General features: G+C 33.7%; 1 protein-coding gene across 5 annotated transcripts in view; it reads left to right on the plus strand.

Annotated features, from left to right (window-relative positions):
* PTPRD (protein tyrosine phosphatase receptor type D) overlaps positions 1-23612 on the plus strand; it is a 276887-nt gene that overhangs the window by 57914 nt on the left and 195361 nt on the right. For all 5 annotated transcript variants that reach the window (XM_085307099.1, XM_085307065.1, XM_085307073.1 and 2 more), the window contains exons 2-3: positions 674-819; positions 4452-4593. In XM_085307099.1, the coding sequence (XP_085163225.1) occupies positions 674-819; positions 4452-4593 (288 nt within the window). The remainder of the gene's footprint in view (positions 1-673; positions 820-4451; positions 4594-23612) is intronic.

The raw sequence follows: 23612 nt of genomic DNA on the forward strand, positions 1-23612 counted from the left end.
ATAAAATGTAAAAAAAGTAGAAGGAAAAAAGTAAAATAATGAATATTTCTTTATTCTTAGCAATTTTTCCTTTTCTCTCTTCTTTCTTGTCCCTACAACAGTTGGATTTTTTTTTTTCACTGCTTCTTTCTGACAATAGAATAATTTGGAAGTGAACAAGAGTTATATGTGAAACTTTGGGCAAGCATAAATCTCTCTTCTGTTGAAGTCCTTTTTGCCCGACTCCTAATCTATAGTCTGTTACATCCACCAGCACAAACTTACAAATACTTTCTCCTAAATGTCACTGATTTTAATGGCTCAAAGGTGGGACGTCTGCTTTCATGACATCCTGTGATGATAACATCAAGTCATGAATCAGGATCTTATTCAAGCTGATTGATGAGCTCATTTTGCAACAGAAGACAAATTCAATTTTTTATTTATAATGGTGATAAAATATAATGTGTGATCTTGCTATTCTGATCCTGTTACACTTCTATTTTAATATAAATTTCACTAGTAAAATCTGTAAGTGCTTGCCTGACCTTTTAGTTGTTTTTTTAACATCTCTCTTGCAGGTGAATACGATCACTGGAGAAACAAAACATTTCCTCTCTCATTTTGAAATCTTGACTTTTTTTTTGCGTGTCTACTGCTTAAATTCATTTTGTTATTTATGTTTCTGTTGCAGCACCACCAAAGTTTACAAGAACTCCCGTTGACCAGACAGGGGTCTCTGGAGGAGTCGCCTCATTTATCTGTCAAGCTACAGGAGACCCAAGACCTAAAATTGTCTGGAACAAAAAGGGAAAGAAAGTCAGCAATCAGAGATTTGAGGTATTAGGTCCATTGTTCTGTTCCTCTGAAAAACATTAATTCTAACCTTGCTTCTAATCCCAATACATGTGCTTTATTATTACTGATTAAGCAAAATAGCTATGACTATCGGGAATAATTTAGTGGGGACAGTCTTGTGAAGATTTTGTTACAGAAACTGGTTGTGCATATCACCTTAAAAAAGCAAACTACCATTGTCTCTGTTTTCTAAATCAGTGTGATCTAACTGGGGGGCTTTTGCATGCTTCTGTTCAGCCTGCTATCTTTTCCATGAAGGAGATGAGGGAAAATTATCTGAGCAGTGAGTGACTGCTGTCTCCAGAGAGCAAGCCACCTCCTCTTGCAATGGTCTGCACCCAACACAGACCTAGGCTTCTGCTGCCTCTGCTGCCACAGCTTCTTACTACTATTACAAAGATAGGAGAGGGACTTCAGCACTAGTTCCTGCTGCTGAAGGGTATTTATATAACTGGTTTGCTTTTGATTCTTTTCTTAACAATAGCCTTGGAAAAGGCTTTAGAGAAAACTGTTTCCTCTCCCTGCATGACCATCAATTAAAGGAAACAGTGAAGATAATCTGTTCAAAGGATTCTGGGTCTTTTGGAGAAATAAAACAAGAAATATTACTCCTTTATTTAACAGCAGGAACAATTAAGATCAAATATGGACTGGCCTCTGACCTGAAAAAAATACTCAGAATTGGAGAAGACATTTAAGGTGGCTACCAAAACTGGGATTGATTGTGTATAATTTTGGCTGCGTCTCTTCACAGAGACAATCTCTTTGTGTTTAAGAGACTTCTACATAAAGAAAATAAGTGTTCGACAAATAACTATTACTAATTTATATATACAGCTAATAAGCAAATGATCTAAGACACACATGTAAAAAGTTCACTGTTGAATTCATTTGTGTTCATTTTTAGTAGTATTTCAGAGGATAGCTTGCCCTGGGCTTTCAGATTAGTCTTAACAGCAGCAGAGAAGAACTGCATTTCTTCTATGAACTAACTTTTATATTTCTTTCTGTTTAAAAAAATATATATAAAAACAGCAGAAGTTAGTCGAGTAGTTAACAGAATATATTGATAGGCTCACTAGCCAATATAATTATTTGCAAGTAAGTTTAATACAATATGAGAAATAAGGGCATAAATGAAAATATGTCCTAGTGCCAAGAATGACTTGCACCTTGCAGAGCATAGGCAGAGCTATAATTGGATAGAGGGGAGAAAATCAGAATTTTATCATAAACTCTATGCAATTTTTCCCATTCTGGTCACAAAAATTTCAATCAAGGTCAGCTGTAAGCAGTGGAAGATTGGTCATGTACATGTTTATTGTGTTGGTTCAGTTTTACTTCGCAGTGTGTTGTATTTGCTTCATATTTTGTTTTTTGTGTATCTGTGTAACCATTTTAGGGAGAATAAGAAAAATACACTGGTTTTATTTCCATAAAAATAGTCGAATAGCTGTAAAAGTCTAACACAAAATATTTTAAAAATCCCTTAGTGTAATGCTGAACAAGCTGTACAGTCAAGTAGGATGGAATGCATTTCAAAGAAATACAAAACACCAAGTATTTTATTATCTTTATTACAACCACTGAGCAGAGTACTTACAAAGCATCAAAGTAAAGTACAGAGCACATCAACATTTTAAGCAGCTTCCTTCCCCATCCAAAAGAAGGTCATTAATTCATGCTATAGAATCTGTAAATAATAACTAAATCAACAATAGAAATGAGATTTAGAGTACGCACATAGAACATTTGGAAAAAAAAAGAAACATCTGAAATTGTCAAGTACAGCAGTAAGAAAATAATTAGTTGAGTTTCTTTTCCTGCTCTCTTAGATTAATATCTRTGCTTCACTACATAATACAGGACATTAAAAATGGTTTGCCTGGCCACCTATCTTCATAAAAGCGGAGTAAATAAAGCTAGAAAGAGCCTGAAAGGCCCAACTAAATCCATCTCCTTCCCCAGGGATGCTGGGGGTTATGTATTTTTTATAAARTAGGATGGTCTCTTGCAGTTTCAGKAACCTTAACATTAAAAGATTTTTGGTTAACATGAAAAAATTTTTGGTTATGTATAACTGGAACACCAGACTTAAAATCTAACTTCTGMAATATTTACCAAGACTAGTCTGCTATAATTGTTTCCACTGGTCATTCTGCTTCTAGGCTTATTTAACATTCAGATTGAAACAATGACAATTTTAAGTATAATGACTGGTGTTGCTGGCATCCTGTGTTTTCTCATATGCAATTTGTTAGGCTTCTTTTTAAGACTGTGAAAGTTTCTTTTTCCTTTCAGAGTCAATTTATCAAGAATATTAGTTGTTATTTTGTTTGTGTTAAAATCCTGATTGAGATCTTTGTGTGGTCTAGATTTGTTAAGCARCAAGGAAAAGGAATTCAGCCTGTTGGCTATGGAACCAGTTTCTGCTCATTATGTTACTTCCATTTAGATCTCTCCCACTCCTAATTAAAAAACACTCAATTCCTATAATGTATATGGGGAGGTAATGTGCATATAGTTAGAGTTTCCAGTGCCTATACTCTCCCTCTTTCTGTTTTAGTCTCATTGAGTGTAAATACATTTAAATCAACCCCCCCAAATATGCACAACCATATATATATGTAAATTATTTCTGTATATCTTTTGTATATGTATGTAGAGATTATGGCCAAAATATTAATTATTTTGTGAAAAAGAATCACAACTATTCTTTCTGAGCTAGTACCATCTGCCTGATGGTAGTACTAATCTGTTTTATTAATTTGGTATAAAGTATCCCTACTTTAGCTAGGATGATAGTGCTGGTGGTTGTAGTAGCTGTTGTTGTTGCTGTTACTATTTAATTGTTAGAAAGGCTTTCCTGGTGCCTGGAGTAAATGGAGTGTTCAGTACTATCAGATGTGATTGTGTAAATTGCAGAACAAGAAAGAAAAAAGAGCCATTTGATTCTTTCTTTCTCATAGGAAAATGTTCTTGTATGAATACTGTGGGTTAAAAGTTAAACCACAAAGTATATCCTTATTGCTTAGTCTTCCAACTAGTCACATGTTTTATCATACATTGTGGGATAAATTTATGTCCCATGGACTAAATGCATAGCTGAACTGAGTGGCTGTGTCTTGTTCAGAAGAGGCTGGGTTGTTTTCACTTGTGAGCACAATAAAAGAGCAAACTCTGCTCTGTGAGAAGCATGAGAGTATAACCTGCAGCAATTAAAATGAATATGAATGACGGGCATATGAAGGTAAAATGCTGAAGTTAAGAGAAAAGAGAGGAATTGGTGATGAGCTTCAGGATAAAAAGCAAGACACATTAAGTTCTAAACTATTTTCTTGCAGCTTTTGTTAGCTGCTTTTCTTTTTGTCCTATACTTTCTTGAAACTGTCTTAAAGTGGCAGTTTGATGTTCAGTGAGCAGCAGTATATGTTACATGGCATTGCCACTTAAACATATTCCCACCTGTGTTGAATTTGCCGTTGTATGTGCCTCTTGAAAAATGAACCTGGCTTTGATATCAAAAATACTGATAGTTTACTGTTCATGCACAGATTAATTCAGGGGTAGGCCTTTGTAACAACATCTGTGACAGCTGTTGTTTCCTTCAATAGGTAATAGAGTTTGATGATGGATCTGGATCAGTTCTCAGAATACAACCACTGCGGACTCCACGAGATGAAGCTATTTATGAATGTGTTGCTTCCAATAGTGTCGGTGAAATAAGTGTGTCCACAAGACTCACTGTTTTACGTGGTAAGTCCTTTATAAACATAACAATTTTTTTTGAGTTGAAAGTATTATGTTATTGTAAAAGGAGGGTTTCCTGCAGACCGGGGGAGTAAGTACTTTTTTGTTGTTGTTATGGGCAATATTATAGCCCTATTGCTATTAAATATGAACTTCTTCATTTAATACTTAAAAATACTTTTCTGACTTTTGAGTATAAAATGGTAATGCCAAATGATGCTGAGGGATCCCTAGAGTAGGCTGAGGAATAGAAGATATGATTTTAAAAAAAGCAAAAGATAAGTAAAACAGGAGGTTGCATATACAACAAGCTACTTATGCCAGTTATTCATAGAAAAACAATGTTTTATGGATGTATCTGTTTTGCATTTTACTGGTTTGCATGATCAACATTTATACAAAAATTTATGCTTGCAGAATATGGCACAAAATTACAGATTTTTTTTTTATGAAGTTAAGCTGCTATAAGATTAACAAGGTGTCACACATAAAAAGATTTTTTTATTAAACCTGCCAGTCACATGAATCATACTTTTACTTTAGCGAAAATCTTTTGATGATAGTAAAGGAGAAATTCATTCTTTTTAAGTATCTGCCAAGTCTGTTGTCTAGAAAGTACTAAGAGGAGTAAAAGCTGGTAGTCAAATATTTTGTTCCGTTTCCTGGAGATAAATGGAAACTGGAATTGGAGATACTTAATGTAATATCACTCTTCAGTTTGGAAGGATCCTTTCACAGCTGAAGATTACGGTCTTGTATTGCAATATCGCATAGCGTTATTTGATTTGCGGACATACTGCTAGAGGCCAGTTTATATTAACAGGTGATGAACAGTCTGACTTAAGGAATTCAGAAGAATATTTGTAAAACATATGGTTTAAATTACTTTTCTAATCCTTCTATCTCAAAAAGATCAGGGAGACAAGGAGGTTTATTTTATCTTATTTTTCTCTGAATTGTATTTCCAAAACAGAATAATAAAAGAGTTTTTCATATATATTTGTTAGCTGTGTTGATCAGTGTGAACAGTCCTGGTGTTCCTGCTGGAGTCAAAAATAGCATTGTGTGCTTACACTTTTTTTTTTTAATGTTATCTGCTGTAAACAAATATTTTAATATTTAAAATTACTGTCTCTAATGCCTTGATTGCTCCCTTCATTATCTTTCAAAAATTCTTTTCAGTCTAACCAGTGAAGTGTAGAGATTGATAGATAAGTTCGTGTTTTAACAGTATCACATATTTATTCTTACCTCCCTAAGATAACTTTGTTCCTTTTACTTTTTTTAAGTAACCCATTTTATTCACAGCTTCAATGTTATTAAAAATGAGGATAAAACCACATTTCATATTGCATTGCAAGTTCAATACATTAAGGGAGGTGGAAAAAGGGAGGAGAAAAAAAGCAAAAAGCAAAGGGAAAACTTGGATGAAGAAGTATTCCTTGTCTACAGAGTTTCACTGAGGAGTAGAATACATGAATTCTTAAAATGTATTTACAAGACTCTGTGTTCTTTAAATAAGTATGCATGTGTTCTTAAAGCTACAGTCCTAAACCAATAATTCCCATTTTAGATTTTGTAAGAAAAAGGAAACAACCTTCATCTTCCTGCTGAGGACAATAGAGATTGAAAAGGGTAAAGGATTTTTATGAGTATCAAAATTGGCAGTCTATAAAATGTTATCTGTTTCATTCCTATCCATATTGGTTATTTCTTCAATTTCTTCTAAGGCATATGTAACATTTACTTGGTACTTATTCAAATAGCTCAGTGCTATTTAAAAAGTAAGTAAATCTATTAAAAATGTCTAACAAACTGGAATATACAAGTGCAAGATGAACAAAAAGTGAATTCTAGTGCTCAGATTAAAAAATCTGAAATTGATGTAGATTAAATTTAAATTAAGTTAAAAATAGCTCTAATTAAATGGTATGAAATCTTAAAGAGCATATCTATATATATGTTTTCATATGTATTTGTATATGAATATACATATATATACCTATATACTTTCAATATATGTGTATATATATATACTTACAGCATAATATTTCCGTTTTGTAACCAATGGAGTGTATTTAGGGCCTAGGATTAGATTTATGGATTTTTTCTGAAATCAGTAAGGTGTTCATAAACATATTGAGACTAGAGTTTGAAGTAGAGAGGTAACATCAGAGAAAGCTGGAACCATCCAGAATAGCAGGGCACCATAGGGTAATTTTGGCAGGGTTAAAGTATGAAGAACTGTAAATATACCGATTTGTGTATTGATTTTCAAGACAAAAGATACTCAGTGCTAAAGGCCTGGAAGATAGGTAGTCCTAGTTTAAGAGTCTACTCTGCAATACTGTACAAATCTTCATCTTGTAGAGTCTTCATCTTATGGAAAAAACTCCATCTGATTATACCTTTATGGGAAAGAGTGCATCTCTGCCTCAAACAGGTGCTATGGGAGCAAATATATAAGCACAAGTGTGAAAAAGAATTTGAGATATAATGAAATGAAGAATGAAATAGAGTGAGTTGCATYCTTCGTTCTTTTAGGCTTGCAGTGTGCGTTTGACTTTGCATTGCTGAAAGATGTGCACATATGTTTAATATATTCTTAAAATCTTGCTGTAACAGTGCTATTAGAGACACAACTTAGCATTTGTGCCCAGTCTCGGATGAGAGAGGAGCATGAGGAGGATGTTAGAATTCAGCCTACGATGTCCAAGCTTCCTGTTGTGGGAGGTTAGTGAAATCAGGATGTTCCGGGGAGTTAAATTGTCCACCTATATTCCTTTTTATTTTTTRTTTTTAACTTTATCTTAACTTAACTTTTTATTTTTACCTTTATCCAGCTCAACTGCTACAAATCACTTGAGCAGCCAAGAACAGCAATTTTTGAGGCAAATTTGACAGTTTTTCTGTCTGTGGCAGTTATACCACAGAAACAGTAACCTTAGGCCTACAAGTTTTACGCCTTTTCATTAGATTCTTACACTGTGATTAAATGGTAATACTTGTGTCTCTAAGAACCAGGAATATAAATGAAGTCTGATTTCTGGAGTATGAAACTTCACAATGTGAGAAGAAGGCAGAAAAGAGAGCTACAACTATCATCATTTTGAAGCATTAGCAGAAACACAGGTTTGGGGCTTTTTGCATTACCAAAGTARATCAAGCCATATTCTAAGGCAGCCAAAGCTTTTACGTGCTAGGCTGAATATAGTGGCCTTCTGGACCAAGACTGCATGTCTGAGATAAACAGAAAATCAAAATTAGGTTTTGTTTATAAAGTAGGCACTTGCTTTGCAGAACAGAATTAATTTGATGAAAGTGCTGAGTTTGAGTGGGTACAGGAATTACCGAAGGTGTCTGGAAGTCTCCTTTCAGATAAGAAGAGTCTGTGTCCAAAACCACTGACTGTTACTTCTTTGGGAGTTCTTTGTCTTGAAAATCTGTGCTGAGAACCGCATCAATGGAATAGTGCTTGGATTCATTCACTCAAAATTATCAGTATTCAGGAGCCAGTGAAAGATATAATAAACATCATTGACTCTTCCATGCATCACCATAGGCACTGCAGAGTGGCTTTCCTTTTATTCACAATTCACTTCTTATTAAAGGCACCTTGTGCAATTTTTTGCTCTTGCATATGGTGGATCACAGACGTTTTTAAGAATATAGACAAAGTATTCTGGCAAGTAACATGTGCAAGAATATGAATTGTTCAGGAAGGGGAAAATAAGTGATCTCCTTCCACTGCCATAGTAGAGAAATGAACAACACTCATGTGCTATCAATTTTCAAGAATCCATTCTTTTTTATTTCTTTAAATTATATTTTGATTATTATTCTTTGATGAAGTTCTGTCCAGAGTGTGAAGACCTCAACAACCTCAACTTTAACTACCAACTGCATTCATTCAATCGAAATTTTAGAGGATTGTAGGTTTTAGGGAAGGCTGGAGAAGCCCAGTAAAGAAGACCTATTTATGTTCTTCAGTCATGGCTGTTTGCTGTGTTTTCTTTGCTGTCTGAGAAGTAAAGAGAGAACTACACAAGATATTCAAGCAGGAGGCAGCTTATTTTCTGAGCCCACTGTTTTCTCTATTGTTGTTGATTATACTGTGTATTATTAAAAATATTGACACGTAGCATCTTTGTAACACTTTATATAGGCAGAAGAATTAAAGTAAAACTTCTACAGGAAATACTTAGGGCAGATAATCCTTTTTATAAACTGAATCTTATGTACCTTCTTTTTATAAACTGATTGATTTAATGTTAAACAATCATTGCTACATGCAATAAAAAATGAAATACTTACTAAACAGTGTTTCCCTGATGCACAAATATGTATAAATGAGGGAGGTGATTTTTATTAGACCCACAAAAGTGCAGAATATTTCCAGATTGTTAAAAAGAGAGAGAGAGAGAGAAAAGATATTCAGCACTTTCAGAGTCTGCTGTCAGCAATAGATTCCATGATAATATGTGTTCATTTTTTTATTTTTATTGTACTCACAAGTACTAAGATGAGAAGGAACTATTTTGAAGTAATTTGTCTTCTGGGACAACTATCTTTTGGGACATGGAAATTAGACAAATGGAGTGGCACAGTTGTAACATTCAAAAATAAGCTATGATTTGCCTTTCATTTCCTAGACTAATGGTAGGAAGAATCAGTGTTTATTATGGGCATTAGGTGTAGAATAGAAGAAATTTACTGTGTTCCAACTGGAGCTGTATAAACCATAGCTATATAACAGCAATTACCTGACTTTATAATTACAAGGATTTTTGATAGTGGGACTCCTTGGAGGACAGAAGACCCTTAAAAGTTGTATAAAAAGCAACAATGAAGGTAAGAAAGTACCTGTGCAAAAACTGCATGCATAGGGAAGACAGAAATTTATCTCAAGCATATACAGCATGAGAAGTTTGAAGAACCAAATCTTTCTCAAAAAACTTTCACAATTTTCAGTGATTATGTGACAGACTGTGTAACACTTTGTGGCTAGAATTATCATTTCATTATATATAGTCCTATCTTATTAATGCCTCTTTCTGAAGATGAACACTGTTGTCCCTACTCCGAAAATGGTTCTTTGCAGTTTTTGTTATAAAGTCTCTGCTGGCGAGCTGGGCAAGGAAGTTTTAGGTCAAAAACACAGCTGCTTGACAGTCACACAAAAGGAGCTTTTGAATGAGTGAACTGGAAGGAGAGGTAGCCAATATATGTAAAAGTCACGGGCAGTTTTAGTATGGAGTGTGGATTACTTCAACTGACTTATAAAGTAGTCAAGCACTAGAAATGCTTAAATGCAATCTTACGAATTATTTGGAAATATTTGCTTTCATTATAGGGCAAACAAAAACATTTGCCTTCCGCACTGTATAATTGGAAACAATTAATTACTCTTCTATATAAAAAGGGAGGAGGATAGTCATGTAAAATAAATTAAAATTACTGAGTAACAGTCATAAATTGTCTAACAGAAAAGTTTTTGCCAAGTACTTCAGATTTTTTATAGCTAATACTTTTTATACTTTCACTCATCTCCCTAAATGCAAAATTGATCACATAATTTTTTCCCACTAATCAGTGATTAGCTTGTTCCTTCATTTTTTTCTTAGTAATTTTGGCTGTGGTGTTATAGACAATTTTCCCTTTCCATGCACAATATTTTATTAGGGAGAACCTACCACAGTTAGTCTAGATCTATAGGTATATGTAAAGAAGCTTGTCCTGAAAAGTAGGGCAGTGACTTGAAACAAACAAATAAAACTGCAATACCAAATATGCTAATTGTGCTCAGATGTAAATTCCTGTAATTAGGAATTTCTGAGATGGTTAGTTACTTTGGAAAATTAAGCATAGGTTGCTGAACTTAAAAACCTTTTAAAATTTTTCAAGAAGGTATCTATAGTCATCAGACTTTTTGGAGGAATTTTTACCAACTTTCTTTCCTGTAAACAATATTGTCTTCTCATGAAGCTTATTTCAAATGTATATTGCCTTACATATTATTTTAACGTAATTGATTGTTCAGTTATGTCTGCTCATTGAATATACAGAGAGAAATTTTTCTTGTTGTTAGTAAACTAGTTATCCTGGCTACAGTTATGTCTTCCTAAAGGTTCACCTTTCGTCCCTTTTGTTCCTCACTGAATTTAATCTGTCACTGAATTTAATCCAGTCAAGTTGAAGAGCTTTTCCTAAAACTACAAAATAAACTCTTTCACTTTTGCATATTTATACGTCCTCACAAGATCAATTTTAGTTTTGAAATATTAGTACTAGTATGAAATGATTAATTCCTAGCATAGAGCAGTATGCACAGCCGTAAGAGATTAATATTGTTTTGAAATCTGCCAGCTGGCTGGGCTATGTTGTGTTTGTTCTTATTTGTGTGTGTGTGCGCGCGTGTGCGTGTATGGAGAAAAACAAGGAAACTTATATGTTCCTTTTCTTAAATAGACGTCTGACAGTTGTCATGGTCTAAGAAGAGGAATTGAAATAATATCGGACAAAAACATCACAGTGCTATTTAGCTTGAAAGAATTCTTTACTAGACTGTTTTTGCTAAGAATGTACACCTGTTAAATATTTTCAGACAAGAGCTCAGTGACTAATTTTAGCATGACCCCCAGCTGAGTATTCTCATTCTAGGATCTAATGACTGTGTACAGTGTTATAGGCATTTTTGAAAACAAGCATATGTCTGCCATTTGGAAAATGTAAACTAAGCCATCCTGAACAGATCAGTTTTAAAACATATGTTTGGTTTAGACATTTTCTTATTTATTGATACCTATGATGACCCACTCCTTTTTCTTAGACAGTCATTCCAGAATTACCAGAAACCTATCATGAACAAATGACACTGAGAACAGCAAAAAAGGAGTTAGCAGAGGGAGGAGGAAAGTTTCTACTACAAGACTATCCTTGCAGAGTTAGTATCAAGACATGTGAACGTGGAATTTGATCAAACTAAAATGAAATCTCCTGATTCCAACGAGTCCTGTGCTGCTATGTGCAGTGGTCTCATTCCTCAGAAACTCTGATCCATATATAAACAGCACACAGACTTGGTATTATCAATTGTCATTACAAGAAAAGTCAAAGGATTAACTGTGTGCACAGCTGCTAGCTGTTCTCAGTGAGGATAGGCTTTCAAATTTCTGTGCTACAATTTTGATATTTTACAGCRTCAATATATGTATATCTCTGTACACACATAAAAGAAGCGGGCTTTTTTTCTGGTTTCTATCTGGAGGTAGGGTATTCCCTTTAAATAAAGCTGCAATACAAGCTTTGAGTTGTTACCTACTTGTAAATTTAATTGCCATTTTTCTGTTTTAACTGACATACARAAATAAGTAAAAATTAGGTTGGCTCAGAAAGCCCCCATCTATTTCTTTTACGGGAAGAATTTTGGAACTTCAGTCCCTTTTCATATAATTAGTCTTTATATTTAAGCCTTTTGGCCTCATCTAGAGTCCGTTTGGTTCAGTATAAGGGCTTAATATTATACAAGCTTTCATTGTTTGTGAGCATAAAACCACTGTCTTCATCAAAGCAAAGTGTTACTAGAAAATGTTTCCAACTGTAATTTGCATGGAACTTGAACATGTATCTATATGTCTATGTAGCATATTACATATGCTATGTATGTCCACGGTAGTGTACATTTAAAATATTTATTAGCATTATAATTGTCATTATTGCAAAAATATGAAAAATAAAASTGGCAGCAGTATTCAAAGTTTTTTTTTTCTGAAGATTTGTTTCATATTGATTTAAAAAAATGTATAATTTTACAGGTCTGTCTGAGGAGACGATACCATATTTAGTAGCTCAGGTCATGACTTAAAAATGTCATATGTTTGAGGTAAGGGAACTAGTGATATGAGCAGCATGGTAGGGTTCAATTTAATTGTTACCTTAGAAAATATGCATATGAGATGCCTAATATAGCATAACAAAACGGAGCCACTTTCTAGAAAGGGACATTCATATAGTAGGTTTGTCTTCAGTTTTCCAAATTAATGGTTTCTGTGAATATGAATGTCTTGTCAAGTGCACCATTAAGATGATAGAAGTGTTTGCTTAAATATAGGATGTATTTGACACTAGTGTATGGAATGACAGCAAAATTAAAACTAGTTTAATGCAATATGTGGTAATCTTCAAATACAGAAAAAAATCTAGGAAGAATGCTTCCTCATACAAATCTGAAAAAGTAATTTAGAAATTAAAGAAAGCTTATGTAATACTTCAGCTTACTTGCCTGACTTGGTAATAATTCATAAAATAGTATTTATTACTGTGATTATTAAGTTTTCTAATATTTAACATAAGAAACAAAAGCAAAAAGGAAGAATACATAAAAAAAAATCAAAATGCTTTCAGCAAACATAAAAATATTAAAATTTGATCTGAAATTCAATTATATTAAACCGAAAAAGATGTTTTTCTGAGAATAATAACAATGCTGAAGCAGTGACTTATAATGGATACAACAAAGAAGAGATTTCTTTGTGTCAGTATGGTAGGAGACTGAAGCAGCTCGGATTAAAGTGTCCCTATATGGGTGGCAAAGAAGCTTTTATGAATATTCTGAGGCTTATATAAGATATTAAATCCTATTATGATACATATCTCGTCAGGTAGTTCAATGCCTGTAAACTGACATGAAGATCTGCAGCTGACTTACTACAATTCCACAAAGTTTGTAGCAAAGGTGCATTTATAAAGTCACCACTCAGCAGCTAATGGAATTTATTCATCTTTGCTTACAAGTAGATAAATCATTATCTGAAAAATTTCCCTGTAACTTAAATTATTCCATTAAAATGATTTACTGAAAAGCTACTATAAGAATCTGCTAGGATTTTAAATGTTGGCTGTAGCATTTTACCACTTTTTGTATTCAGTGTACCTTGTGAAGTATAGTATTAGGACACACTTAAGATGCCAACTGCAAAACAGATTAATGAGGTAGATTTTCAAGTGGAAGCATTTCAACAAGCTTTTACAATCAAATAGCACCACTAATGTACTTGAATTCTGAGTAATGATACTCTGGGCTTTCATATCATGGACATTTTTTAGGAGATACTAGCTTAACAATGCTTAAGTTATTTATTTTAAACACTAATTTAAAATGATCATGTAAAGGACAACGTCAAACATTTTGGCTTTCTAAATCCCATAATTTTCAATTTAAATTATCTGTCTGAGCATGAAATAGTCTTTTTCTTTTTGTGCCCTTTCAGATTCCCTGCTTTTCAATAACAATGTATCCTGCAAGTATAAAAAAATATTTTATGCCCAATCTATCTTCAGTAAGAACCTTCTTTGCTACTGGAAAACTGTGAAGGCATTTGTAAGGCAGGGGAATCCATGATAGCTTCTACAAATGGCAGTTTTAAAGTGTATTTTTTTTATTTAATGATCTGAAATTCATATGCTTCTATCCTGGTACCAAGCTCAGATTTGTGGCTCCCACATAGTCCATTGTTTCAGCTGTTGCACCATCATGGTTTCACTAGATATGAAATTTATTTTAATAAAATATATCATCTTGTCTTAAATGACATTATCAGCAAAGTTTCTAAGATAAGTGTGTATACACAACCTCTATCTTAATGTTCACAAATAGATTTATTTGGGGTTGGGTGTATAGATAAGGAAGAAGATATCTGGGGAATCCTCTTCATTATACCTACAGCAAAATAACTTGCAAGGAAAATGAATTGAGAGGCTAAAAAGTTGCCATGAATTTTTTGGAAAAAGCTGTTTGCCACTTCGAAATTGATTTATTGCAAGAGTATGATGCTAAGTTCAGAAAACTATCAGTAAGCTCAAAGCAATTATTTGTTGCTGTGGGATGTTTCGTGTCACAGACTGCATTCAGAGTATGTAGAAGTCAGTGGGAAAAATCTTCTTCGTTGGACTTCAGATCAGTCAAATTGTTAGTTGGTTGTTAGCTGCAAAATGTCACAATAACAAAACAAACAGAAAAATGCTTCAAGCCATAGCATTCACATTTTTCTAGCCTAGATACGTAAATATAGGTTTATTAGTAGGTTTTCCAGTAGGCACTGAACACTTCCTCTCTGTTTTTTGAGACATATACTCAGATGCTTTGAAAATCTGTTTTCTTCCATAAATTCCTACATTAAAAAAAAAAAAAAAAGAAGAATAAGTCTTAAGATAGGCCTTAAAGGGAGATACTCATATATTTGTACGTAACTAGTTGCCTAACTTAAGGGACTGTAAGTAGATCTCCTTAAATTGTGGCCTAATTTGTATATTCTAAATCTAGCACTTGGTTGCAGCAAGAATCTCCAGAATCTTAGCTGTTTAGAGATCAAGAATCTATCTTGTTTGGCCTTATTGTCGGCTGAAAATGACAAAAGATCATTTTGTAAAATAGAAAAAGATAATTTTATAGAACAGATTAGACTTTTAAAATATGTTTTTATCAACATTTCAAACTTCTGCTATTTGTAAAAGATAGGAAGATAAGTATGTGATGTGTATGGTAGAGACTTTTCCTCTAATGAGTGAGTAAGATACACAAAGTGATGTTTCAGATATAAATTTTTGGTGTAATTTCTTCATTTACAGAAACTAGTTTTATTGCATCAGAAAAGAATAAGAGTGGGATAAGACATCAGTTGGTAAAAGATGTGTTAAGACTGGATTTTTAGATTAAAAATGTGAATAAGATAGAAGTAAGAACCTGATGGAAGATTTATTAAGGCTATATCATTACATTAGAGGAAAGAACAGGAAGAAGGGTTCAAACTGAACATTATGAGGGATCTTCAGGAGTTAATATAGGAGTTAATATAGATGAGCTTAGGCTCTGAAGCCAGCAACATTCATCTRATTCTGCTTTGCAGAGAAGTAGTGATAATTAGTTGATTTGTTCATGTGAACTGGAGACGGTGAGAAAAATTTGGACAGAAGGCCAAAACCATTCTGTTTTCAATAGATCTAGAGTAACTCAGTCTAATTTACTTCTGCCTATAAAACAGAGTAGGGGAAAACCAACCTCCCAGCACTATAGTCATTTCCAGTTGTTCAGAAAATGTGTGTTTCTTTGAAATCATGATGTAAGCTTAAAAATAATTAGACTGTTTTAATGATTGAATTTCTGGAGGGTTATGGGTTTTGATCTTCTAGGACTACAATTTTCAATTTTTTATCTTCAGTAAAAAAGAAATAGAAATTCTCTAGGTATTTCAACTGAAAAACTAAGATGCCTGTGTGTTCACAGGTGTCCACAGCCTGGGCTTTAAATAAGATAACAAATTTCAAGAGAATTATAATTAAATCATGAGCACTGATAACATTCCCTTAGTCTAATGGAAGATTAAATGTTTTGGAATAACACCAGAACAGTATTTAAGGGTTATAAACTAATCATTAGGGGTATTTTAGAGTTGGTTTTACATTTTCAGTAAATGTTACTAGGATTTTTTTTCATTTTCTTAATATCGCATTCATCTTGAGTATTCTCATGGTTTAGTGTCTGCTTAAAATAAACAGTGAAATGATCATGTTTCATTGAAGAACGGGGAAAGCTAAATCTGTTAGGAACCTTACTGACTGTTTTACACAACATGAATTTTTGGATACTGTCATAATTAAATCTAGCTTTCAAGCATTAGATGGCAGCAGTGGTGAAACTCAGAACCAACTAAAATGGTGCAGAGTGTTTTGTACAGTTTTGAGTGAATTTTTGATTTTGCAGTCGAGGAAACTGATTGCTGATTCCATTTTTTATGCCCGTACAAAAGCTATTCCTAGGACAGAGCTGATATATGGAACAAGGGCTGAGTGTTCTCTGGTAAAAAGAATGTTCATTTCTTTATCTGCCATTAACAACAAGTACTAGAGGTTTTGAAGTTCAGTTTTGGGGTGGAGACTTTAAAAACTTTCTTTTGTCAAATGGATCTGCAGATTATRCTAAGACAGTCACAGTTGTCATTCTCAACTGGGCTCCACCCAGTGTCACGCAGTGGGAAAATCCTGTAATATAACAGTGTGACAATTTAATAGAGTGAAAAAGGAATAGCAATTGAAAAATTGGATAACTTCCACATTTTAAAGTTTAAGAAGCATCAAAACAAAGAAGAAAGAATGTGATTGCTAAAAATGAATAAGATAATTGTTAGCGTTTTCCAGGTAGATACTTCTTTAAAACAATTCTCATCTGCATACACTTCATTTTCTTTTTCCCAAGCAGTACCCTCTTTTTCATTAAACTGACTAGTTCCCTTGTCTTAGACCATATAAGTTCTCTGTGCAGACTGACTTTTAAGATAGATAGTGCATCAAGCATGATCATCCTTTCCTGAGAGAGTGACTGAGTCCTAGCTCTTCTATCCTCTCATCCATCCATTTGTCCAGTGGGCAGAGAAGTTCCTTTCATTACAGTCCAAAGCCAATGTTTACTGAAGCAAGAGAAATTCAACTTTTGGTCAAGTTTTACTTCTGAAAGACTGGCAAGAAAAATAAGATGAATTTTACTGAGTAATGCTCTGACTTCTTTCTCAATTCATCATGCATGCARAGAGACTGTTGATGGTAACATGACCATCTGCTCTTTTGTAAACAAGGAATCATCAGCATGCATTCTTTATTTTCCCTTGCAACTAGTCAAGAAACCTTTTTACGGATAGGATTACTGGCAAGATTACTTACTTTTAACTAGAGAAGAAGCTATTAAGAGAAGGTTGTCCTGGCAAAGCATTTCTTCAGTTATTTCCTCTAGGTTTTTCCAAGGCATTTCTAGCCTGACCATATGGGGTTGTTCCTAGAACTGGATGTTGGAAAGGTGGCAACTTAGCTTTTATCTTTGGAGAGAAGATCACGTTATTAGGCAGTGGTCAGTTACTTCTTATTTCCCAAGGAAAAGGAAGAATCATGATCCTGATGTTGCTCATACAGAGTCTAACTGTGTGCGACAGCACAACTTCCAGAAGAGCAAGGTTCACATGCCAAGGGATTCATTACTGTTTCACATAAGACTTAATGTCCAAAGCACAGGAAGTGCTGTGGCTCCCAAATGGCTCCTTTTCTTACTACCTCATTTGATTTCTTTGAATCCCCAAAGCTATCCACATTTGCAAATTGCTTCATCAGTCCTGGTGCATAAGAACCTTCCAGTACACACTATGAACAMCTTTTATCCTACTTCTCTTAAAAGAACATGAATATTCAAGAATCCATCTCAAGCAGCATCTTGCTTCTACCTTCTCAGCAAACAACAGTATATCCATGTTTTTGGAGTTTAAAACATAAACTCAGCAGGTAGCTGTGAACATACTAACAGAAAAACTGAAATGCCTGTAGTGCGAAAAAGTAGCAGACTTTCAGTCTCTTCCTGAATATCTTTGCAGCTTGTGATACAGCTACTTGTGCCCTTTCTGCAGAAGAAGGAGGTGAGATTGTCCAACTAATGGGCAGAAATTTTCTGGTACCTTCACAGAGAGGTGGGCTTAGAGAGTAATGAGAAAAAGCATACCGTTATTAGAAGGTATGCATAAATTAAAATTAACAAGGAATAATTTTCTTGTTGATTCTCTTTTCAGGAGGTTACATATGGAATAAGCTGCTCATGCACACTTGTTCACTATGTGTGAATGACAAATATCTCTTCACCTTGTATTAATACAACATAGCTATAAAAACAGTTCACAGATGAAGGACTGCTGATGCTAAGAACAGACTGAAACCAGATCCCCTCCCACTTGTAGCATGCAAGAGAAGTTTTAAGATGAAATTATTGTCTTGTTTTTAACATTTGAGATGAAAGTTTTAGTGATATTTTCAAAGCAAACAAAAGCTTTTTCCTGTTAATGTGTCTAGATCAGTGTTAGGGAACACCTAATGTACCTGCTTGCAGATAGAATGGGAAAAATGCTTATTTGTCTTTTAAGCCAGAATCACYGAGCATTTTTTTGAACAATGCACTGTGCTGTCCTTTGAAGATGTGCCTGCAACCTGTAATGGTTCATTTAATGAACTGATTTGTTTTCCTTGTGTTATTGCAGTTCCTGCAGGAATTATTTTCATGAGGCATAATACATGAACTGTAAATTTTGATGTTAGAAATAAAGTCTGCCTATATTTTTAAAGTTGTTTAAAAGATTATTGGTTAAAATGGARAAGGATGATCTAGGATAAACTTCTMATAGATTTTCTGAAGGCCTTTCCTTATACTTTGGAAATTAGGGAAGTTGCAAATTCTTGGCTGGGTATATCAGCAGTGGGCAATGTTGTAGTATGCAGCACTGGATATTAGGCCAGTCTAACTATGTTAAATACCTTTCTGCTACACTTCCATCTAACAGCAAGTGCCATCAGTGGGTGCTGTTTGTTGTTTGGAAAGATTTAAGTGCTTAAGATCACAGTTTTGAGTCAAAACAAACTATCAGGAGAGTAAGACTACATGTTGAGCAACTGATAAGAATCAGGAGTACAGAAACCTGTGAAGTGATTGACAATAGTCAGCCCAGAGACTAATGGTCGTAGTTGCTTATTTAGCAAAAATAGTAGCAGGAAGCTTGGCAGACTCCCAGCAAGATATCCACCCTCTGACAGCACAGGTAAAGATGAGATGAGATTATTGGTCATKATGTCTCAGTTAAGTGCTATCTATTCGCATTAATACTAAATTATCCTTGCTATTTGGCTGTTGCCTACATTAAAGGCAAAACCTGCAGATATTAATTAAAAATATTCSCATCAGCTTTTTAACTGAATGTGTATGATTTGCAGCGGGGTAATTATTTTGTATGTAGTATCCCTGGCAGCTAACATTCATATGGACATGAAAACAAGAACAAACATCGCTTAATTTTCTTTTTTGCTAGCTTCCAAAGCAATCTTATGTGAAGAATGGACAAAAAATATTGTGCTTAGTATATGACATAGTGTTGCTCTGAGTTTACTCCCATCCTACTCAGTAGATATTTTTGTTCCTTTTCTTTCCTTGTTGTAGAACTTTGTATTTTCTTSCTACAAAGTTTATATCATTTTATTATAAATGTGTCATTATATCATCATTTTAGAGTGACTTCATTTCTATATGTTTTAAATTTTAATAGTTTAAAATAGAGTTCTTAAAGGATTAAGTGACTGAGTAGGCACTTACGTTTGGATAGAGATCACCAAATTTTACATATTTAGGTTTGGTGCATGTATATGAGAGCTTCARTAATTACTGTGCCCTGTGAAATTAACCTTCTGAAGAAAAGAGAAAATTTTAAAAGTTGATTCATGAGGGAGGTTATTAGTGATGAGAAAATGAAGTAGTGAAAATTAAAGAGATAAGTGGTTTCTAGGTTTTTTTTTTTTGAAGCTTTTTCTCTTCCTCAGAAAGATGTCTGCTCTGTTTTTTGTGCTTTGTATTGCACTTAGAGGTTTTTTCTTTGTTTTGAATTCAAATGTGTTTAGTGTGTAAGTATTTAAGTATACATAAGTTCATATTTAAGTTTTAAATAAACTGTAAATGAAGAAAGAGTAAGAGTACAAGAGAAGGGGTGAGAAATCATACAGTCAGTTGGTATTTTAATATATGTGATTTGGAAATTACCAATTTTATTACCCTATTCTAAAATACAGTGAAGATAATTTGTGTAAGTTTCCTTGAAAAAATGAATTTTGCAAAGGGAATTAGGTGAGGAATGATTTCCTATTGTATCTATACGTAAAAACCTGGGAACTAGAATTCTAGCACTGYCTGAAAAAAGTGACTTGTTCCAACTACAGCAAAATCTTGCCAATAAGAATAGATCATTTCTTTTCTCTTTTTTTTTTTTTTTTTTTTTTTTTTTTCCTGACACAGCTATGTCAGCTAGAGATATCATATCATCATGCCACAGGCAAACAAAACTGTTATGGCCAAAGTTTGSAATGCGTACTTTACCTTAGGGAAAAAGTGGACTGTGTAATACTGATTTGGCTGTAAATAGAAAGTATGAACCTAGAGGTTAGCCAAAAGAACAAAGAAAGAACTAATAGAGATTTTTGAGATTAGACAAAATATATAAATTGCACAATATAAAAGTGTAGAAATGTTTATTTTTAGAAACAATATTCTGATTTTTTGACAATTGTTTTTTATCTTGAACAATGAAAAAAGTATTGGAGAAGGAAATAAATATTTCCCCTTCTTTTTCCATAGACCACATTAAATAAATATTTAATGCAGTGAATTTGAATATTTGACATCCTTCTTTTTACTAGTAAATAGAAATTGAGATAAGATACAYAGACTCCCTTTTCCATGATACGCATACTTTTACAGGAGATTTAGTCTCTAAGTGTTCATAGGAAGACTTAAATAATTTAGGATTTTTGCTGAACAATGACATTTACTACTGTTTCTAAGTGCAGAGTATTAGCATATYGCATTTAGCTAAAACTGTATGTAATGGGAAACTCCTCCAGTATTTTCCTTTCTGCACAAAGAACAGCAGGAATTTTGTAATTGTGCAATATAAGTGGTTGCATCTTAAGGTTCAATTTATATTCTGGAAACTCAGTCTCTCCTAGCCCAAAGCCAGTACGTAATTTGAGTAACATATTGCTGGTTTTGTTAATTTTCGGGAATTTTTTATTGACAGAATGGTCGTAGTAAGTATGTGAGACTTTTGGTTACTGGATAAGATTTTATCAACCTTTTTGTGAGTTTTAATAAATAACTGATAACTAATTGTTTTTTATTTAGGCAGTAATGTGTCTTGATATTAGAGTAATTAATTTCCAGAATTTTTTTTAATAAAAGACCATTTATTAAATCATTTAGCACCTACACTAAAGATCTCTAGTACCCTTTCATTTTAGTTTATTTTAGGGACTCACACAATTGTGTGAAGTGGCAGCCACTGAGAGAGATGGAAAGAACCCTGACAGCAGAATCTAGGAATGGATGCCAGTAGAACAGAATCTAAGTTCACTCAAGTCTTAAATAGTTCACAATAAGTGYTTATTTCATCTTAAGAAAGTGATGCTGTAGATATTTACTTTTGGTAGTCAAGAAATAAATGTAAAAGCTCTGAAACTACATTTTAACAGCTATTGTAAGTTACAATTCTTATGGATTTATTAAAATTCCTAAAAGCAAATTATGATAGTGAACTCTAGTCAAAAATAATTAACTGATTTCTCTTTTGTTTATTCCACATGGTCAACATGTAATTCTAGAAGGGGATGTGTGTCACTGCACCTGCTTTATATGAAATTTTCCTTAAGTTTTCCAGTATAAATTGTTAGCAGCTCATGCTTTCAGAATGTGACAGAACCAAATAGCATGACATGTGATCTGGGCAACTGCTGTAGTTACTTTTAGTATTGTATTTTAGTATTGTAGTCTACTTTTAGTATTAAAAGACTGATACAAACATGGCAGGTTAATTGCCAGAACTAATTAGTGTCCTTAGGTAGAGGGGGAGACGTGTTTTCTGTACTTGGACATGTTGTTTTATAACAGAGCTTGGTACATATGAATGTATACCACACTCCATTAAGTGCTTCAGCCTGGTTGTTGTTTGTTCAGTTTGGCTGCTAGTGTAATTTACTTGTATTAGTTTGCCCACTCTTAACACTATCTGCATTATAATGAATTCTGTTAATAGACAAGTTCAGAAACAAATGTGTAGATGTTTTCTGAGATGTTTAACTGTTCAGCTTAACTTGCAGATGTTGTTCTCATCCACACATTGAGAATTCTGCAGTTTGGGCAATGCCTCTGTCAACAACACTAAATGGAAATATCTGAAATGGTTGTTAACTAGTGAAGAGGGGAAGTTTTCCACTTAACCTGTGGTAGGCTTTTCACTCTCAACACATAATACAGTTTATATTATGCGGATTTTTAGGAAAGCATCTTTCTCTTTAAAGAAGGATAAAAAATTTCAGAGACCTGGAGAACCGTCAATATACCACTTGGAGTGTAGACTGGAAGGTTCTTACGCAGGTCTTTCTCAAAAAGTGCTGAACAGCCTTTCCTATTATATAATGGATAAAGTGCACCTATCAGGCTTTTTGCTAAATTAATAACTARCATTATCAAATATTACAGAGTCTTTTTTGCTGAACGAGGGTTTTGTCTGAGAGGAAGACAGAAAGTTTTGGTTATAGCATTTCTATTTGAATCTGTATTACCAGCTCTTTTAGACACCCAGTACAACCAGAGTGATTTAATTTGAACATATCTGAGACTAATGCTCTGTTTTTTGATACATGCCTGGAAAGGCTATCATAAACAGGCATATAATTGCAGTCTTCTAGCTGTCTGTTAAGAAACTTTCAATATAATTACCTGGGTTTGGAAGGAATCTATYAGAGCTTTCCTACTTAAGAAATTTTGTCATAGGATAACTGATACTCCCAGTTAGATTTAATCTTCCTAAGAAATGTTTATGTAAACATTGACATACAAATTTAAAATGGGTTAAAAGCATTATCGAAAGAACAGTGGTAGTAGGGTTGGACCTACTAATAATCAGACTTTCTATCACAAGTACTTCAAGAGTACCAGTGTTTTAACTTGAATGAGCATGCTTCTGACTCATTGAAGTGCCACACAGAAATAACAGTTGCTTCTCATAAAGTCAGCCACAAAATGAAAGCATACCCTTAGGTTATTGTTATTGCTGTTTTAAAATTACAGACCCCAGATTTACTTGTTAAGACTTGATATTTGCATTTCCCTGAAATAAAAAGTATGTTTATTTGATGTCTTTTAAATGGCTGTGCTGCTCATTTCCATGAAATTTGGCAATATAAGCATGCATTTGTAAAGCAAAACGAGAACTGGAAAACCATCCATTGCAAATGGTATCACAAATACATGATTTCTGTTTTCATTTATTTTATTGCCACTTATTTTGGCACTACTTTAAAAAAAAWGCCCATCCTCATTCTATACACATTTATTTCTGTCAAGGCAAGCATATCTTCAGTTGAGTGGGTCAGTGAGCAGTTCTTTTAAAAAGGATTTTAATACC

This window comes from Rhea americana, unplaced genomic scaffold, assembly GCF_003343005.1.
Source record: "Rhea americana isolate MKP2758 unplaced genomic scaffold, rheAme1 scaffold_103, whole genome shotgun sequence".
NCBI lineage: Eukaryota > Metazoa > Chordata > Aves > Rheiformes > Rheidae > Rhea > Rhea americana.